This window comes from Camarhynchus parvulus, chromosome 3 (assembly GCF_901933205.1).
Source record: "Camarhynchus parvulus chromosome 3, STF_HiC, whole genome shotgun sequence".
NCBI lineage: Eukaryota > Metazoa > Chordata > Aves > Passeriformes > Thraupidae > Camarhynchus > Camarhynchus parvulus.
In genome coordinates this window covers 2,186,741-2,207,044 of record NC_044573.1, presented here as the reverse complement: position 1 = coordinate 2,207,044, position 20,304 = coordinate 2,186,741, and the positions used below count along the sequence as shown (strand labels likewise).

General features: G+C 43.5%; 1 protein-coding gene across 7 annotated transcripts in view; it reads right to left on the bottom strand.

Moving 5' to 3' along the window:
• Nucleotides 1–1,736: 1,736 nt before the first annotated feature.
• The window catches only part of USP34 (ubiquitin specific peptidase 34), a 115,382-nt gene continuing 96,814 nt past the window's right edge, over nucleotides 1,737–20,304 (bottom strand). For 2 of the 7 annotated variants that reach the window (XM_030945007.1, XM_030945008.1), the window contains exons 62-81: nucleotides 20,119–20,270; nucleotides 19,659–19,707; nucleotides 19,463–19,567; nucleotides 19,297–19,341; nucleotides 18,228–18,332; nucleotides 16,167–16,314; nucleotides 14,575–15,209; nucleotides 12,981–13,138; nucleotides 12,081–12,159; nucleotides 9,705–9,831; nucleotides 9,274–9,381; nucleotides 8,196–8,300; nucleotides 7,947–8,071; nucleotides 6,788–6,940; nucleotides 5,760–5,883; nucleotides 4,981–5,060; nucleotides 4,272–4,412; nucleotides 3,999–4,145; nucleotides 3,453–3,612; nucleotides 1,737–2,995 (exon numbers count right to left, since the gene is read on the bottom strand). In XM_030945007.1, coding sequence (XP_030800867.1) covers nucleotides 2,409–2,995; nucleotides 3,453–3,612; nucleotides 3,999–4,145; nucleotides 4,272–4,412; nucleotides 4,981–5,060; nucleotides 5,760–5,883; nucleotides 6,788–6,940; nucleotides 7,947–8,071; nucleotides 8,196–8,300; nucleotides 9,274–9,381; nucleotides 9,705–9,831; nucleotides 12,081–12,159; nucleotides 12,981–13,138; nucleotides 14,575–15,209; nucleotides 16,167–16,314; nucleotides 18,228–18,332; nucleotides 19,297–19,341; nucleotides 19,463–19,567; nucleotides 19,659–19,707; nucleotides 20,119–20,270 — 3,333 coding nt within the window. In that variant the 3' untranslated portion in view covers nucleotides 1,737–2,408. Of the gene's footprint in view, nucleotides 2,996–3,452; nucleotides 3,613–3,998; nucleotides 4,146–4,271; nucleotides 4,413–4,980; nucleotides 5,061–5,759; nucleotides 5,884–6,787; nucleotides 6,941–7,946; nucleotides 8,072–8,195; nucleotides 8,301–9,273; nucleotides 9,382–9,704; nucleotides 9,832–12,080; nucleotides 12,160–12,980; nucleotides 13,139–14,574; nucleotides 15,210–16,166; nucleotides 16,315–18,227; nucleotides 18,333–19,296; nucleotides 19,342–19,462; nucleotides 19,568–19,658; nucleotides 19,708–20,118; nucleotides 20,271–20,304 lie in introns of those variants that run through there. The other 5 variants (XM_030945010.1, XM_030945011.1, XM_030945012.1 and 2 more) reach the window with 5 other exon arrangements.

The window sequence follows — 20,304 nt, the reverse complement described above, 5'->3', positions numbered from 1 at the left end:
GCCAAACCCCCTGGAAAACGAGGAGCAGCAGCTCCATTCCCCTCTAAATCTGGTGCTAAAATTTCTCCTGGACTTCCCAGTTAAAAATGTTAGATGGTAATTCTCTGAAAAAGACAGAGAGAAAACCAGTACAATGGCAAAGACATGGTTTGTAAGATTATGGGCAAAATTCTTCACAGATTTCAGCACTTCAAGTGCCATAGGAGAGGCTGCCTCTGCATGGAGAAGGTATTTAAAAGCTTCGTTTTGAAGGGGTTAAATGGGAGGTAGAAATAAGTAATAATAAATGGGAGATGGGATAAAACCTGGAAGAAAATCAAAGCTTTCAAAGAGTCTGAGGAAGCCAGTGGAAGATTAAAGGGTTCAGGGTTAAAGGGCTTTCAAAGGTGGGATAAGGGAACATTTTTAAAGGCAGAAAAATACAAACCAGAAAACTGATCTAAAGTGAGAGAAGGGGATTAGAATGGAAGAAATAATGATTGGCAGAGCACAGGAGGTGAGGGAGACAGAGGACAAACACCTGGAAACAGGCTGTGGAAAATGAAAACACCTTTGTGCAGGTATTGTTTACTTCTGTTCAAAAAACTCTACTGCAAAAAAAGTCTGTGTAAAAACTGCAGGAATCCTCAAGGGGGAAATGAGGAGGTAAGGGAAGAGCAGTAAGAGTAATCATATTTCTGTTAATCCTGACATGAGTAATGGTGCAGTATTTGTGTATCCTTCATGAAATAATAAAGCAACAGGCAGCAGCTGAGACACCATCCCAATGCACAGTGTTGATAAGGCTGATTAATTAAGAAAACTACTCACCCAAAGCTCAGGTTTTCGTCCATAGGCCATGTTTTCCTTGACAGAAAAATTCTGAATGTAGAAGTCTTGACTGTGACTAGAAGCTGTTTGATTTCTCTGGAGTTACAATCTGGGGAAAGCTAATCAGAAAAAGTAATAAAATTATTCCTAAAGAGAATAAAACCATAAGTATTTAATACTTGAATAATGAGGATACCAACTTAAGCACTTACCAGTGTCAGCAGTGTCTGTAAATGCAGGATTAAAATGCTAAATAAACAAATATAAATTTTTAAACTTGAAAGACAAATTAATTACAGAACATTGAAACCAATGAAGTAAATTCAAAGGGAGCAAGAGCATCACAGACTCAAGGAGAAGCAAGTGATGCAAAACTGCAGTGAAGGGTAGATGGAATGAAAGAACTTTGAAGAAAAAAGACCAAGGCAGATGAAGACAATAGAAAAACAAATGAGCAACTGGAAAATGAAGCTGAAAATGGAGTTTAATCAGATATTGGAACCAGCAGCATTGACAGTCCAAAAGGTCACATAGGAAACTGGTATTACTCAGAAATAACAGGGGAGTATAATGGGAGGGATGATAAAGTCATTCCAGGGGTGCAGAAGCTGTCAGAAAGTGAGGGGCACAGCCAGAGAGAGCAGAGGGAAAAAAGAAGTCTGTAAATGGTGCAGGAGAGAAATTGTACAAGAGATGTTCAAATAAGGGAAATGAGATGCCAAGTCCCCCTGGCTTTTGACAGCACTTCAGGTTCCAACACAAGCACCAGTCCCTGTCCACTGTGAGGCTGAACACTGTGCACACTAAACAAGCACCAAAATCTCCATCAAATCTGAGCTCTGCTCATCCTTTCTCTCTGCTGCTGTGTCACTTATGAAGTTCTTTGCTGAGAAATCCAAAGACTGAAGCAACATATTATAAACCAATGAAAAGTCATCACAATCAGTTTAATGAAGTGCACAGAATAGCAATTGATCATGTCAATAAAAATAAAACAATTAATTTTACATCAAGTGTGCTTTATTTCCTCCACAGGTATTCTGTTAAATAAAGCACCATATATATACTGCCAGGCCACAGCTAAAGAGGATTCTTTACAGAATCAAATTTCTTGTGGTTGTTTAGTATACAAGTAAACTTAATTTTGATAATAAGAACCACAGCGATCTGAGGCAATCTGCCTCGATTATAAGGTACAAAACTGGCACAGAGGACACCATATTATACACAGTAAAAATGCCATAAGTTTAAATTACATCATACAGGGCCAGGAGGCCCTGTCTCCCAGACAGCCATATTAAATGAAAGCCACTACAGTGAACTCTTAATTACATAAAACATAGCCATTATCTGATTGCCCTTTAAGAAAGTGTACGGTAGATGCAAAATAAAATAAAATTAAAAAAAATAATCTCGAGTTCTGCCTGACCAAGAATTAAGCATATAAATCTATCTTGCCATTCAAGCAGAGAGCACTGGACAAACTGAAGCACAAAACAGAAATAAGCAAAACTTATACAAACAGCATTTTTTGGGGGAAGAAGGATTTTAAAATTAAAAAAAAAGAAGACTTAAAAGCAGACATGCTCCATCTAATGTCAAGAAGCAGCTTGGTTTCCTTTCCCGGATATCCGTGTGACCACGTGAATCGTAGACTCAATGGTCCTGCACAGGATGTCTAAAATGTCATGCTGCTGCATGTGACTAAAAAGTCCTCTGGAATGGCCACAACTGATTGATAAATTACTGTCGGGGTCCTGGGGCGGTAAGGCTTGGCCATCGCAGCTCCGCAAGTCCGCCAGGTCGGATAAAACCGCCGAGATGGACGTGGAGGGGAACTCCGGGTCCTCCTCGGCCCCCGCGGCCTCCTTGGCCGCCTGCAGCTCTTTGAGCTCTCTGCACTCCTCGAACTTCCCCGCGCCGGGGCCGGGCTGCGCCTCGTGCTGCGCGGCCTCCTCGGGGAACGGCGCCTCCATCCTGAACTCCCGGCCCGAGCCGCTGCCGGGGGACGGCGGCTCCTGCTCCGTGCCGGGGTCGATGATGGACGAGTCCCGGGTCTCGTTGTCCGAGGCGCTGCTGGGGGTCAGCGCCTCGCGGGGCTCGCCCTTGCTGTCACCCGTGTCACCAGCGTGCTCCTCGTCACTGCTCACCCGCCGCCGCTTCACCGGCGTGGCTCCCTCGTCATCTGCGGGGACACAGCGCTGCTCACAACACTGCTCACCCCACCCTGCTCCACACAGCGCTTCAGCAAACACTCAGCTCCTCACAGACACTTTGTGCCATTCACAAACTTCAGCTCCATCATAAAATAGGATTTTCCTGTACTACTGGGATTTGGAGCTAAACCCACCCTGTATTCTGTATAACAAAATAACCTATTCCATTAATTTGATAAAAGGTTCATTAGTGCAACACCAAACCTTTTCAGGAACGCTGCTCACACCCCACCCTGCTCCACACAGTGCTTCAGCAAACACTCATCTCCTCAGAGTTTGTGCCATTCACAAACTTCAGCTCCATCATTAAATGGGATTTTTGTCTACTACTGGGATTTGGAGCCAGGGAATGGCCCACCCTACATTTTGTATAATGAAATAACATTACATTAATTTGATAGAAGGCTCGTTAGTGCAACACCAAACCTTTAGTTTTTCTTTCTTTGGCTTCTTGCTCTTGTAATGAGTTCCTCTGTTGCTGACAAGCTCTACATTTGTTTAAAAGCTCTTGTAAAGTTGGGATCAGGGCCGAGTTGAGCTGTTTGGGAGTGTGCACCGAAAGCAGCAAGGCAAGTGCTCGGAGGTCCTGGAAACAGAGAAACAAACTTGAGGCTTATTTCAGACTGGTGTTTGATGAATCCTGCACACAGAGACTGCAATAAGGAGATGCTCTTCATGTTCTGGGCAGCCCAAAGATCCCATTCTGGATCTGTCTGCTGACCTGAACACAGATGTGTCCTGGAGGTGACAATGCCCTGCTCAGACACAAAACCTTGCTGGGTTACAGCACTCCCACCATTAATGCTCCTGCAGTTGTTAACACTTTGTTCCCCACAGCCAGGTTAATATTCCCAACTTGCCATGGTCCCTCCGGGAGCTCACCTGGGGCAGGGAGCGCCTAACACCTGGCACAGGGCACTGAGGAGTTTCTGGAGGAAATGAGCTGCCTCGTGTTCCTTAGAAAACACTCACCCCATTTAATGTAGAGCTTGCTTTGGAAATTTCAACTCTCTGGTTGCTGAAGTCAGATTCTAGGCTTTGATACTGATTTATTAGGTTTGTAATTAAAGTGTTGATTAAGTTGGCACAGTTTGCTTCAGAAAATACCTGCCCTTGCACCTGTGGAAACAAAGTATTGTTTTTAAAGCCACAAAAAATTGGAACTGTGAGAACAGAATCGAAAAAAGAAGCAGCATCAATGCCTGCATTCCTTGGAGTAATAATTATTGCTAAAAGACCACTTACCTTGAGGAGAAAATGTGTCAGAAAGGTGTAGACAATGTTGTTGTTAAGAAAGGTCCTTTCATCCATCAGAATACATTTGATATATTCTGCAAAAACTGGATCTTCACAGAGGAGCTTCACACAGTTCTTGGACATTGCAGACTGGCAGGGAGAGAGAAGGTGGCAGAGTCAGCACTGGAACTGCAGCCAGGCCCACTGAGGAGCAGCTCAGCTCTATCAGATGCCAGTAAATGGTACAAATCAATTACTGACAATTCTTATTCCCCATTTTCCTGTCATGAAGCTCCTTCCCCAGAAAGGCCAGTTAATCCCCAGCAGTGTGTGACAGGGACAGAGCCTCCTGATCTGTGAGCCAACCACAGGCTCCTCTGCAATCACACCCAGACTTTGACACCTCCTCATTCTTCCTTCATCATCCCAGTGTTCGTGCTATGTGAAAAGCTGGAATTTCAGAGGCAGCATGAGGGGATTTCTGCACACCCACCACCATTACTGGGGGGAGTTGCTCTGTTAAGCTTTTGGGGGATGTACAGGGAGCAATCAGAAGTTACCAGATTTTTATATTTCATTTAGCAGGGCTTCTCAGACACAGCAGTAACACAGGCAGAGTATTTCACTTAACACCACCCACCAGTTAGAGCTGTGGGCTCTTTGTTCCACATTCAGTGTGTTTTGCCTGTGTTTCCATTCTGTTGGTTCTGGCTCTTACCTGAGTCTGGCACAGCTCAGTCCAGAGTTTGGGGAAGAGTGCAAGGTGAAGAGGCAAACCTTCATAAGCAACCAGGACACCTGCAGTGGCGTGAGGGAACAAGTCAGTGTGGGAGAACTTCGTGGGACACAGGCAAATTCCTCAGAAAAGCAGTGCCAAGGTGCCCTGCCATTTTATAGGATCACACTCCAAGCATTTTGTATGATCAGAAAGCTGTAGTGTCTGTGAGGTTTTCACAGTCCATTTAATAAACACTTGGGACAGTGTGACAAACAACAAGGAGATGGGTGATTCAGGGGATAAAAGGACATTCTCTCATTGCTCTTTGGATGAGATTATTGGTGTGACACTGTGGTCTGTGCACTCTGAGGAACTCGCCCTTGGGGTTGTGTGGGAACACAAAAATTAAAATATTGTCAGTTAATTGCTATTGCTGAGATGCTGAGGATTCAGGATGTGATCCAGAGCCATTTAAACTGCCAATCACCCAGAAACAGCCTCAGTGAGTCCTGTATTAAACTCCAAATCTACAGTAAGACTGAATTCTCAGTGGTTACCTCAGCTCTTTTCTGGACAAGCCCAAAACATTTCAGTCTTGTGGGTAAGGCTGCACTTTCTTATACACAGATTAAATGCTTTGTGGATAAAAATAATACTCAAAACACATCAAGCTTCACAAGCTCTGCTTTTCCTTAAAAACTCTGAATGTAAAACTTAGTGCAGAAGGACTCAGAGCTATCACACACAAAATCCTGGGGCTGTTTCACCTGGATACTTACTCATTTTCACTAGAGTTTCAGTGAACTTTTCACAGTTGATTGCAACCCGACACAGGAGGTGGATGAACTGGTGGTAGGAGAAGAAATAATCCAGCAGCATCCGGTCGTAAACATCGTCCTTGCCCTGCAGATTTAAGGGAGCCTCATTTAACCTCAAAGGCACCAAAGCCACAGCTCCCAGTGCCCTGAGCATCCCCTGCCTGCCCCCTGCCCTGCCATGCTCCATCCTGGGCTACAGGAGAACACTGGGAGCCTCCAGGTGCCTCCTCAGCCAGCCCTTGGCAAGCACCAGGGTGTGATGGAGGAGGGATGGCAGTGCAATTCCTGCCAGGAAAATCTTACTGGAGGGTTCTGAGCCAGCACCCAGAGCGTGCAAAGCTGCGCAAATACCAGGGCTTGAAGAAAAGAACACAGTAACTTTGTATCACATACAGACACCTCAATATATAAACACTGCTGCTTTTGCAATCACAGCTTGTCAGTTGTGATCTGTAGAAATCAGAATTTTCTCAAGACTGAGCTTCAGAGCAGAATTTTCATTAATGTCTCAAACCCAATGATACACATATGTGGATATTTTAATATTTTGGACATACATAAACTTAAAGTGGCATCAGCCAGAGGAATGGCATCAGAGAGCCACGAGGAAACCTCTAAAACTCAAGCAAAAAAATGCAACCTTATACAAAGCAACTGAATGAAAAACAAGCATGCAAACCCACAGGGCAATGTGACTGTGGATGTGGTTCCACAGCTTTAAAAATATTCTCCTTCCTAATGTATTAGGAATTGGAAATAAAGGGTGAAATACTGTCACGTAACATGACAACTTTCCATATTTACATTATGTAGTGTCACTTCTGGATGCACGATGGGGAAACCCACTAGAGGCAGTTTCTGGCTCTCTACCATCTTTTCAAACACTTCATTTCTGGCTCTCTACCTCTCTTTTCAAACACAGTCAATTTGATGGTGCACAAATAGACACAGCATCATTCTGAAAGCTTTAAAAAAGAAGGGTTACTTACCCTACAGTAACCGTGCTTCTTCGAAATGTGTTGCCCACACAGATTCCCATCTACGTGCACATAGGCCCCATGTGCAGGAGATTGGATTCTTTCTGAATAGCTGTGTCCACTGGGGCTGTGCCTGCACCCAGTGTGTCCTTGCGACCACTGTACCTGAGGGCACAAGGGGTATGGCGGCTTCAACCACCACTCAATTCCTTCACCCGAAAGAATCCCCTAGGACAGGACTCGGAATTAGCACAGCAGGACGAGCACAGAATCTGTGTGGACAAAGCATCTTGAAGAACCACAGTTACCGGACAGCAAGTAACCAGTTCTCCTGCTTCAAATGATTGTCCATACATATTCCTTTTTGGGTGGGATTCACCTGACCTGACTTTAGCTATCTAAAATCTACAGTCACTGCTGCTCCCTGCACGCCGCGGTGCCTGGGACAGGAGGGAGGGGAGCTCTTTCTCTCCTTCCCAGGGTAACTATTTATGGCAGGAGCCCCAGGAGGAGCCCCAGGAGAGCTGGATGCTGACCTTTTAGATAGGCAAAGTGACGTGAGCTGAATCCCACCGTTGCTGCAGCTGTAACAACGGGATGTGGCAAGTCACTACGGAGCAGCCCCACCAAAGCTGGCATCCCATCAGGAAGCCCACAGAAGGGAAAATGGAAAGTGAAAAGACTTCAAGCCCTTTATGACATTTCAGGCACTGGTTTTTACCCAAACAAATAGCAGATTATGCCTCAGCCCCAGCTGAATGGACTGTAAAATGGAACCTGCGGGGTCTCCTTGGCTGTCTGGAAATAAATCTTGAAGTAGTGTGAAACCCATCTAAACAATCCCTGGGTGGTGCCTCAATTTCCTTTAGAAATGCCACAGACAGAGTGGGAAACTACCAGAATGTGTGCAATGGGTTTTTTTCCTACCACAAGGCCCAAACCCTTATGGTGCCTGCAGTATGAAGCTGTGTATCCCCAAGGGCAGGGAAATGGTGCTTCTCAAGTGCACATCTAGAATGGAGTATATGAGGACAACACATCTTGAAGAAGAATTATGCTTTGTTTACAAAGAAAAGGTAAATGCATTGAGCTACTGGATTCTGCCAACACCTTTATAAAAATGGGAAAACAACAGAGAAATGATTCTTTCTAGGACCACTTGTTTACATACCTTGCTGGCTTCCACCATGGTGGGCAAGAGGCACATGTTGAGCTCGGGCCGTGGAGGACGAATATTGCTTTTCCCCCCTATTAATTTCAAATTTTCACGACATGGAAAATAAGGTCCAAGAGACACTGTAGTGTAAGTTCAGATAAAATAGGGATATATTAAAAAGGTCAATATTTGACATCAGCAAGGAACAGGACAGAGAAATAACAGTGTAAGAGAACTTCAAAAGACAATCACTGAAATACCTACTTGGGATATTACTGTGGTGGTATGTACAATGATTGTGCTGTAGAAATGGAACCAGAGTATGTAGGAAATCATGAGGACTTAAAAGTACAAGCTCCTTGAGGACATCTACAAACAAAAAGTTGTTTTTGCTATTACAAAATTGTTATTTCTTAACAGCAAACAGTTCAACTTAAGGTTCATACATTTGCAAACTCTCTCTCGTATCCCTTCTGCCATGTGTGCGACACCCCTGACTCCATCCCAACTCCCTTCACCTCTGCCCTGGGAGAGACCCTGCTCAGTGCTGCAGCAACCACCAGGCAGGGGCCAGCCTGGACAGGGAGAACCTCTGCACCATTACCCTCTTTGCTTCTTCTTTAACAGAGCAGGTGTGATGCCTGGAAAAGGGCAACCAGCAGCAGTCAGGAGGACAACGAGAAAATACTCAAAATAGGGGGAAATGCATACACATCACACACAAAAAAGGGTTCTGGACATGGTTAGGCCTTTACCAGCAATCCATTAAATAATATTAAAAAAGTCTAAACTAGAAAAAACCTGGGCCTTTCTGAAATAGCTCTGCTAATGCAAGAGAGGCATTTGTATGTACTATCTGTGTCTACACTTTAAAAAGCAAATCCATTCCCCTCTACAAGCTATTTATGCTTTAGTTCCACTATTGCACTTCACAGTACTGAATCATAAAAATGAACAGGAAAAGCTGTTTCTCAGAATAACTTGGTCTCCACGCTCCCTTCTGAGGGGAGCTTTAGTTCATGTTTGAATTTCAATGTCAGATTTGGGATTTGACTCTAAACTCAGCGACACCTGAGCTACTCCTCAGTCATGCCCCTTATCAGGTGGCAAATCAGTCTCACAAAGTGACCTGTGGCTTTCTGTGCCCCCAGCCTGCAGGCCTTGACTGAGCACAGGAATATCCAAAGCCAGCTGCCAAACCCAGAGCTGTGTGAGCAGGATCAGAGGCACTGACAGTGCCACACCAACCATCCCCACCTCCACTGGCAGAGCCCTTGTGCAAGTGGCATTTCCAGCTCACAGCAGGGCCTGTGCAGGACAGGTCTGCAGGGCCAGGACTTACCAATGCAGGCATTTCTCAGCTCAGGAGGGCTGTAGGAATTGAGCAGAGTCAAGAGCTTATGGGCAAATTCAATCCTCTCCTGCCACTGAATGAGAGCTTGCTTCACATCTGCAATGCAAACATCCCAGGAGGCTGCTTAGCTCATGGCTCAAAAGCTTGTTAGAAAAAGCACAGAATTTTACTGCTGAGGAGTCTCTTTTTCCTCTACCATGGTCTTAATGCTATCTAGGAATTTGTTAAACCTCACTGGCCTACTGCTGTTAAATTGATGAAATCTAGTTTAGTTTTAAGTCAGTAATTGAGTAAGTAACAATTTAATATCCATTAACAGACACATATTCTACTGTACAGCAAGTTTTAAAAAACAACAAGAAAAGCCACTAGGGGTTGGGTGAGGAAAATGAATTTAGAAACAAGAGTTATAATCAAACCTTTTCTTTGCAGATAGGGCCGTGTGGATTTCAGAACCGAGAGGAAAATGGACAGAAGCTCCACCAGGTCTCCAGTCACGTGGCAAGCTGTGGCCTCGTGGTACATCATGTGCAACGTGTTAAAGGACTGGGAAGAAGAAGAAAAAAAATGCCAGAACTTTATGTTGCCAAACTAAGGTACTTGTCAGTATTCCTCTTTTTATCCTGCAGATAGATTTACATTTATTTTATGCTCAAACAAGGTATTTTATACTCAAAAAATATAAGGTGTTGGATATAATCACAAAGTTCTTCATTTGTTTTCCAGGTAAAAGGTTTGTGTTACCAGCTCAAAATAATTACCAAGTTTTCACACCTTTATCTACAACCCAGGGAACAAAGTGCCATTTGAGACCCAGTATTTTTATATCCCTGTAATCCCAAACTGCCTTAGCCAGCAGACAAAGTGGTACAGGAGGTGCACAGACATATGAATTTGGGAAAAAAAAGGTAGGATTAAGATGGATGCCAGTCATTTTTCAAAATGCTGCTGAAGGATATATGGCTGTACATCAGATGAATTACTTCTCCTTTTATACCTTGTGGGTATCTGTGATTTATAGAAATATTGGGAAGGAAAAGCAACTCATTTCCAAGCTGCAAAAATCCCAGCACAGGATGTAAGAGCAGATATTTCATCTGCTGGGGTATTTGAAAGATAAAGGAACAGCAGCCTCAGCCCCTAGAATGCAAACCCTTGCCAGGCCCTTTCCATATTACAGTGAGAACAAAAGACACAGAGTCACCCTGAAGTGGGAAACTTTCCTGGATGTGACAACTCCTTCATGCAGTTTTTTGTCTCCAGGCGAAACACTTCCAGCCAACAAGGGACAATAAAAGGCCTGCTAACCTCAAGCTGAAAAGTAGCATCAATTATAAATTTAATTTAATTTCTAGCAATGCTTTTACACAGGATAAATTCATTTTATATTACACACTCTTCACAAACTTAATTATCCATTGTTAGCATGGATGAGGGCTAACTAAGCTAAACCAAATTCTTTTTATACATGTCTGTGTATGTACCTTGATCTACTGATATTTCATGTATGGATAACCTTACAGCCCAGTTCCTGACCTTTGACACCCAGTTTACTGGATGGAGATATTTTCATAACAAAAAGGAACAGATATGCTGGAGTAATTAACTACAATTAATTAATCTATAGCCTTATATTTGTAACAAGCTCCTGAAAACTCAATTTTCAAATAGCACTGCACTGTTTCTGTAATTCCAGCTCTTTCTACCACACTTTTTGTAATAGAAAATGCAAACCAGTGACATAAAAAGAGTTAAAAGAATTTTTTATAGAAACCATATAAAAATGGGACTGGAATCAACCTGAAAGCATCATCCAGTCCAGCCACATGGCTGAAGGCACACGAAACATCCTTGACAGATGTTTGCTCCAAGTCCTTCTGACAACTTCCAGTTGTGCTGGCTGCCCTCTCCTGCAGCAAAACCCCATTCCAAAATCCCATTTTCTGCACAGCCACAATTACCTCTGAGCCACTTGTCTTGCACCATGGATTTTCCCAGTTTAATATCTCTCCTGAATACACCATCCTACAGGTACCAAGAATGAATCTTCGTTTTATGCTTTCTCCAACACATGAAGATTTTTATTCTTGTTCCCAAAGGGGTCCTGCCCCTGACACTGCCAGTGCTTTCCATGATCACAGGTTCTCATCCATCACCTCCCCCATGGAGTGCTGAATGGAATCCAGGCTGTCCCACCCACCAGGACATGTGGATGTGCGGAGTGAAACTGGAGCAGGGCCTGACATCCCAACTGCATCTATGTCAGAGGTGCATGATTTCAGTTTTTCCATTCAATTTTGAAATAACTCTGGCCTGGTCTCATGGACCAAAAATCCATTTACAACAATTAGATGTGCTCCAGAAATGCATTTTAGGTTCATTTCCAACAGAAGGTTTTTGTGTTTCAGACCACTCCTTGCAAATAAAAGGCACAACAGGTAGGAAAGAAAAGGAGAACTGCCTCAAAGGAGGGTCAGAAATATCAACCACAGCTGCAGCTGAGCATCCTTTAAGTTATTTCTGGTTTTAACCTGTAGCCTTAACACTTCTTAACTACTAACAACTGTGTGACTGCACTCAGCCATTCATTCCCAATTACCTGTAATAAAAGGAATGACACCAAAAAAGCATAAATTTATTCCTCTCAGCATAATCTGCTGGTGGTTTTCCCTCTGTCCTGAGAAGCAGACAAACAACTTCCTGATCTTTTTAGTACTAAAAAGAAATCTTATTAAAGCTGACAGGGGAAGCACCAGGGTGAGATGTTTGCTATAATTAAATAACAAAGTTATTACCTCAGTCATCAGAATCAATCCTCTATTGAACACAACGAGAAGTCTGTCTTCATCAGATTCTAATAATATTCTGAAGGCACTAGGAAAAAAATCAAACATTGAGAGCACTGAAAATCTCATCCCAAGCTTAAAATTGTTATCCTCATACTGTATTTTGGAAAATAATCACAAAAGAACAAAGAAACCCCAAAATAACATAATTCTTCTCATCATTACCCCCCCCCCTTTTTAATTTAAAAATGCCTCTGCCATCAACCTCCTTTATGTTATGGGAAGTAATTTATATATAACCTTTACAGAAATATTTCCTATACAACCCCTGCAAAAATGTGGAAAATTATGTTCTTGGAAAGACAGAAGTTTATGCTTCTTAAATGATACATTTAAATAGATTCAGTCAAGCATATGTTTGGCCTTTTAAATGTCTGAAAACATTTTTATCAGAATATTTTATGCTTACAGCAGAACAGAAAGGAAAGCATTATGCTAATGAATGGTTCCTTTCACCACAAAGATGATTTGGGACAAGGTGGCTGTGACAGGTCAGTGCCAGGTGAGTGCAGGAGCCCCTCCAGGTACCACAGCCTGTCCTTTCCAGCAGGCTTTCAGTGCACCAAGAGCTCCATGTAAAACCCCAGCCCTGACCTACATGCACAGCAATTTATAGCTCTGCTGAGAATGCCCAAGCAGCACTTTCAGCTGCGCCTCCTCAGAGCAGAAATGAAACACTCTTTGAAGACACGATACAATAAAACTGTCCCACAGGCACAATTCCTACATCACATTTCTGCTCCAAAGTAACAAGTGCCCACAGCAGCAGCTGGAACCACAGCTCTGCTCCTGGGGGAGGCTGGGGAGGGAATTCCAGCTGGGCTGTGGGTGAGCAAGGGCTGTCTGTACCTTATGAGAGTTGTCCAACAAGAGCGTCCGTCCAAGCAGCGCAGGTAACAGCTGATGGTGGTTTTCTTAAATTGCTTTATGTCCTCGATCTCCTCCTCTCTCATGTCTGGCCTCTGAGCTACAAACAGCTGCATGAGGTTAAACAGCTCTTCTACTGCCTAAAACACACAGAAATCCTTGGTTAGAGTCGGCTCTCTCACTGTGGTACGGTTCAGGCTTTCTGCCCAAGTTATAAAATGAGATGTTCTGATGCCTCCTAAGAGCACAGCTCACTGTTGCGCGTATGTGCGCATAATGACACGTGTCACATTTATATGTACAAGGCAATCTGAAATCCCCATCCCTGGGACCAACCATTCAGAAAGCTGCTTGCGCCAAATCCTGCTGCAGCCCCATATGCCTGGCAAACACCAAACACAGGGGAGTAACCCAGGTCCCCTGCCAGACAAACTGACACTTCTGAGGGGAGATGCCAACGAGGAGAGCAGGGACTGTCAGATGTACAATTTCCCTGTGAGCTGATCTAGGCAGAAGTTCAATATGGAAGATTCCCTGCATCCTCCTCCTCTTCACAGTGACGGGAAGCTTTGTATTCCTTGTGTCCCTGCACACCCCAAAGGATCCCAAAGCAATATTCACAGTGTAATCGTGCACACCCAGGCCTGCTGTCTCTCCAGCCCCTGCAGGCCTGTTGTTTGAGCATCACACACAGCCTGCTTCACCCAGCACCTGCTCTCTGCTGGTGTCCCCGTGTGTCACTGACAGCACAACTCCCAGCTCTGCCAAAGGTACCTGGCTGTTCCCAAGGGGAGCACCAGGCTGTCCTCCCCCTGTCCTACAGGCCAAGTCTTGGCCCTATTCCAGAAGCTGAAAGCAAAGAAGAAACTGGGAATTCCTCCACCTTTGTTATAATGCAACCTCCTTCCTAGAGACCACCATCAAAGCTTTTCCTTGTTTCTTATGACTGGGCTGGAATACTGAACAGTGGAAACACCCAGAAAACAACAACTGCTCTGCAGTGCTACACAGCAAGGAGAACCCAAACCAACCCCTGTGACTGTTTACAGGGGTCTGAGGATGAAGGAAGAGATGAGGATCTGACTCCATGTTTCAGAAGGCTTAATTTATTATTTTATTATATATATTCTATTAAAACTATACTAAAAGAATAGAAGAAAGGATTTCATCAGAAGGCTGGCTAAGAAGAGAAAAAGAAGGAATGATAACAAAAACTTGTGTCTCGGACAGAGAGTCTGAGCCAGCTGACTGAGATTGGCCATTAATTAGAAACAACCACATGAGACCAATCACAGAGGCACCTGTTGCATTCCACAGCATCAGATAATCAATGTTTACATTTTGTTCTTGAGGCCTCTCAGCTTCTCAGGAGGAAAAATCCTAAGGGAAGGATTTTTCATAAAATATGTCTGTGACAACCCCTCCCGAAGATCTACTGGATCTAAAGACAGGAATGACTTCCACCAGGAAACCCACACGAACACTTTCACCACCGGGCGTGTTAAGTTCCAAGAGACACCAGGTGAGAGGGGACATGGGAACGAGGGGCTGGCACATGGTGGCATTGGTCACTTACCCCTGGGTACTGGCTGGCGTGCGGGGTGAGGTTCTTGAAGGCCCACTGGATGTTCTGGTGGGAGGCCAGCTGGCGGGTGAAGGCGGGCGACTGCTCGCAGCAGAGGCGCAGGATGCCGTAGTAGGCGGGCAGCATGCCGCGGTTGAAGAGCACCACGTCCTGGTCGTCGTGGTCGGCCAGGATGTAGTTGAAGGCGATGTTCTTGGTCACCACGGGGTTCTGCACAATCAGGCGCACGTTCTCGGGACAGTCCACGCACACGTTGTACCAGAAGGACAGTAGGGCCTGCTTGTTGTGGTTGGTGGCGATGGCCGGCTCCGAGAGCTTCGGCTGGAAGAGGTTCCACAAGTCCATGAAGTACGTGGAGAACATGAGCTTCTCGGTTTTGGAGATCAAGCAGTAGGTCATGAAACTGAAGTAGGGCACCAGCTTGGTGGTGCCGTGCACGGCGGCGTCCACGTAGAGCTTGGCCCGTGAGAGCAGGCCCAGGAGCACGTTGTAGACCTGGTGCAGGACTACAGTGGTGTCGGGGCTGAGGGGCAGGTCCCGTGTGGGGATGTGCAAGGAGCGCGTCGAGCGGAACATCTGACGGAAGGAATTGCTCGGAATAAGCGACACCAAGAGATAGGCTGCAGCTTCAAATAGAAACAGATTTGTTACACCTTTGACAGTGACATACCTGCTTAACAGCCATGCAAACAGCAATTCAACTGCACCCCCTGCTCCATGTACACATTTCAAACATTTTACAGAAGCTGGTATTACTGTATTCACACTAGAAAGAGAACCCAAGCGGGTAACAGTAGCACAAAGCACGTTAAAAGTGGTGCTGGGATGTGCCACCTACATCCCTGGCTGCTGCCTGGTTCTCCCTGTGCTAACACAGTGCATCCCACTACAGAATGTGACTCCAGATCCCATCACACAATGCATCCCAGAGGTTTTCCATGACTGAAGCTATCCATTGCTCAATCAAGAGGTCATTAAATCTTCAGAGATGTTTACAACTGGAGCCTGTTGCAAAGCTGTACCTCCAGTTTTCCCATCTCCCTCAGCCACAGAAACGTGTTAAGGTCAGTGGCCTGTAGTGTGGAGCCTCCTTGGTTAAAAAAATGGACACAGGGAAGGCTGAAAATGTTCTCTGGCAATGTGACAGTGTGATTCCCAGCAGGACAAACCAGAGAGCCAGGATACCCTGGAATATGGGAGAAAGCAGCTTCTCCTTAATCCACAAGTTCAAAGGACTCAGCTGGGGATTCTTGTGGAAGAACAACATGTACTCCTCCCACCTATTGCACAGCCATGTGATGGACAGAATGGAAAACCTCTGGAATTACCCTTTCTCCTTCTTTAGGTTTGCCTGGACCTTGCAGATTAACCACTTAAAATAAAGAGCCTACCAATGTATCATTCAAGGTACCAAAGGAAAACACAGCTTTTTCATAAAAACCAGTAACACCTCCACCACTGTTATCCCAAAATTTTAAAACCCAGCAATTCTACAACAACTAGAAAAGGAAGAAAAGACAAACACAGGAGCACGCAACTCACTGCAAGAGGTGACAATCTTTCTCCAATTAAAATCCACTTACAAGTTCTCACTCGAGGGTAGTTGTGTGCCAGGAGGAAACGCTCCACCCAGTTCTCCATGTTCTGCAGGACCCAGCTGTGAGCCAGCTTGTTGCGAGGGGTTTGCACGGCCAGCCAGTCCAGGCACTGCGAGGGGTTGTACTCAATCACCTACAGCAGAGGGGGAAATCAAAAGGAATACATTAATCCTCCTACTATGCACTGACTGTATTAGAAACCCCTAAAATCACTCTCAACATTTCTTTTTAAAATCACTTAGGGCTATCAAAGCACTTGCAAGACTGAGCTGCTCTGCACACAAAGAGAACCTTATTAAATTTCACTGGTTTGTGCTTCTGAACCTTGTTCAGAGTTTTGAAAGTTCAGCCTAAGCCCAGGAAATTACTCTGCCTATTCTTTCTGTATATTATGAGATATTTAGGAGTTGAAATACTAAGCACTAAGATGGAACAACCTTGTCTTTATAGACAAGTATTTTTTAAAAATATCTAACACAAAGCCTTAACACTGAATCAGTATAAGTTACATCAAAAGAAAATAAATGGTATGCAAAGATGTTCATACAGCTTCATGCTGAGGGTAACTACTGCATTTTTTACTGAATATACAATTTCAAGGAATAAATTAATCCAGGAGTTTCCAAAGGCAATGAATGCTGTTGTGCAAACCTTGAGAGAATAAGGAGAAAACAAAGCTTCCTGAGCTTTTCTGCCTCTGTGTAGCTGGAAATCTGTTGACATGAGGCCAATAAATATTGTTTGTTTTTCTGTTAGTTTTTAAAAACTACTTTCTTTCTACCTCAAGGCCCAGGTGCCCAGACAAGAAGTTTTACTCTAAGGAACCAGAGGTAGTAACTGGGTTGCTGAAGCTGTTCTCAGTTCCCCTACTCCACCTGAAGAATATGAGCAGCTGACACGACCATAACTCTGCTTATAAAATTTTAATCTCATTTTAAAAATAAACACCTTAAGAACAATCTCCTCCCTTTACTTAGAAATGACAAATTGCTCTGTCAGGTTTCCTGGGTAATGGCTGGAGGGAATGTCCAAGAAAGATACAATCATTTCTCAGTGTCTGCAGAGCTCAATCACTTTTAATGACTTCCACAAGCTGGAGAGGCTGTAAAAGCAGATTCTACACTCCAAGCCTGTGCAGCCACTGCTGGCTCTCACATCCCTGCCTGCACAATTTATATTCCTGGACCTGTGTCACCAGCTGGGTGTCACTGTGGCCCTTGAGATGTGCAGTTTGAACTCCCCTTAGCTGAGGTGCAGCAGCTACAGCTCATCCATCACATCACTTGTGATCCTGCAGCTGCTCCTGACCACAGGAAACCCTTTGGAACAGCAATCCATGTCCCTCCCACACTGCTCCAGCCCCATTTTTAAAGGGAATTAATGGGAATGAGCTGGTCCTCAGCAGTCCCCAGGCTGGCCATGCTGTTCTCAGCCAGGAATGAAGACACTGAAGTGTACTGGGAGCTCAGAGAGCAGCAGGTGAACAGAAACCTTTAGTGGCTCATCTGTGGCTCAGATAAAGGAATTCATCCCTGTGCCCATTTGGTTTAAAAGTCTCTCTCATTTGGAAACACAAGCAAGGTTGGTCCTGCACACAGCAATTATCCAGCAGACTCAGTCTGGCACTATTTTATGCATTAAAAGTGTTAATGGACATTTTACAGAGAATCAAAATGTCAAATGAACACTCAAGGAATCTGTACATAAAGGCCAAAAACCCACAACCAAATGATGGGTGTTGAAACATTTTACAGGCCTTGCAAAAGGATAACAGAAAACAATGTGGAACTTGTCTAGAAAAAGCATTCTAGGCTCTTATTATGAATCAATTAATTTCTCATTAAACTAAAATTTGAAATTAAACTGGAAGAGCCATTAAGTTACAATAGAACTTTTTAAATGTCTGTTGCTGTTTATTCAGAAGAGGAATGATAATTAAAAAATCATGGACTGATGCAGGAAGGATGACAGCAAAATGCAAGAGAGACATAAAAGAACCAACAAGAGAAAGACAATTTAGCTTCTGTTTTATTTTACATATTGTACCTCCCATATCCTCTGCAGAATGTAAGAAGCAAAGGGTGGCATTCCTGGAGGTCCACCAGCAAATTCCATGAGCATGGTGAGCAATTTGAAAAAAGGATTGGCTGCCTGCAATGCAGAAAAGGGAAAAATACCCAATTTCATCTATTTAATTTCATCCACCTTTTTTTAAGAGTATTTTTAAAAAATCCCAATGTCTGTAAGATTTCTACAAACTTCAGACATGAACATTTAGAATACTTTAATCCCTTAACTATTTAACCTATACATAATCCATATATAGCTATAAATTAATCCACTGGTTACAGTCAGTGCAAAGCAACAGGATCATATGAGACAGGCTCAGTCTAGGAGAACTTACAGGAAATAGATATATGTATTTATTTATAGGAAATATAGACATTATTCTGGAAAAATGAAAGAATCAAGCTGATCATTGTTTAAGACTTCACCCATTTATCCTGGTTTATATCACCAGCTCAGATAAGTTATAATTTTTATGTATTTAAATAACATGGAATATGGATCCTGGGAAGTTTATCCAAAAGCATCTAATTTTGAGGTTTTACACTGCCAAGACTCATCCAGCTTTTAACAACATTTCAACGAAGTGGTTACAACTATAATTATGTATTTTGCATCTGGAATCCATTTGGAATTCTCAGTATTTCTGTTATTACCAGGGCAGGAATTTACTCTGAATGAGAAATGTGTTTGCCAGCACAGAACTGCAAAACAGTGCCCCAAATCTTGAAGAGTCTGATAATAAGTAATTATCTCCACTTATTTTTGCACACAATACTTCAATGTTACCAGCTTTTTGAAAGAAATTCATATGGGTGGAGAATCTAGAAATGTTATTTGATTTGAATAAAACTTTCATCCCAAGTGGCATCCCAGCAAATTTCTGTTTTACAAAACTTCACAAACAGTGCAGTTAGACTTCATTCAATGGCACAAAAACTTCCATCTTCCATGCAAGACTTTTGATGAGCAAAGGATTATTTCTGTGGTTTAAACAGGGAAATTATGACTACAGAATATTTACTGGACAGGTGCTGTGTTTACATACCTCAGGAGTCAGCTTTGCTATAGATGTGAACAGCATGGACACAATCTTGAAAAGAAAACACACAAAACTCATTAGATTTGTGTTTATTCAGTTAAAATAACACCAATTACCCCATGAGACTGATTAGAGGAGATCTCAAAGAGCAGCTCCAGGGCCCTGTACTCACGTGCTCTGCCAGGCGATTGTTGTAGCGGCACAGACTGAAAATGAGGTTGCAGGTTTGCCTGATGTTGATCCCATCACGGATATGTTGGAATAAAAAAGGGAAACCCTGCAAGAAACAAGCAGATACAGCTCACTGCCTACAGCTACCCAGCACAGAGGGCTTGGGAGGCTACAGCAGTCATTCTTAACTTGATTACCTTTCCTCCTGTCAGTGCTGCCATGTCGTTTTGGGACAAGGTCAAATGTCTAAAATACAAAAGAAAATGATCATTTTCTTTTACTTCAGCCATGATTATGGTTAGGGAGACACTCAGGACTGAGTGTTAGTTCATATTCTTCAGTATCACAATATACAAGAGACAATAAAGGTGTTGGTGTAAAACTGAACAACAACAAAAAAAACTGTACTTGACTGAGATAAAGAAAGAAAACCAAATGTGGCCAACTGAATGTGTTCAAGTATTTAACCCATGTCTTTAATTTGGTCAACAATGACAGTCCCTTTTTAAGTGATTAAAAATATAATGGGCTCATATACAAGCTTATTTATGCTGGTAAAAAAGCCCACAACAAAACCCTCAGACAAACCCATAAAATCTCTGACTCCTTTCTGAACTATAAATTCTAAACTGATTTTGTTTTTTCAGGAGCTCTTGCCTTTCTGAGCGAGACTGTTCCACCAGAAGAGCAATCAGGGCAATCATCTTTTCAAGAGCAGCAGGCCTGTATTTCTCTTCTGCTAAAGAAAGGATATCTTCCTCTTCCTCCTCTTCCTCCCCTTCTTCCTCAGAAAGCACTTCCACCTGGGGCTGAGGAAAAACCACAGAACTTCAGTGTGGACAT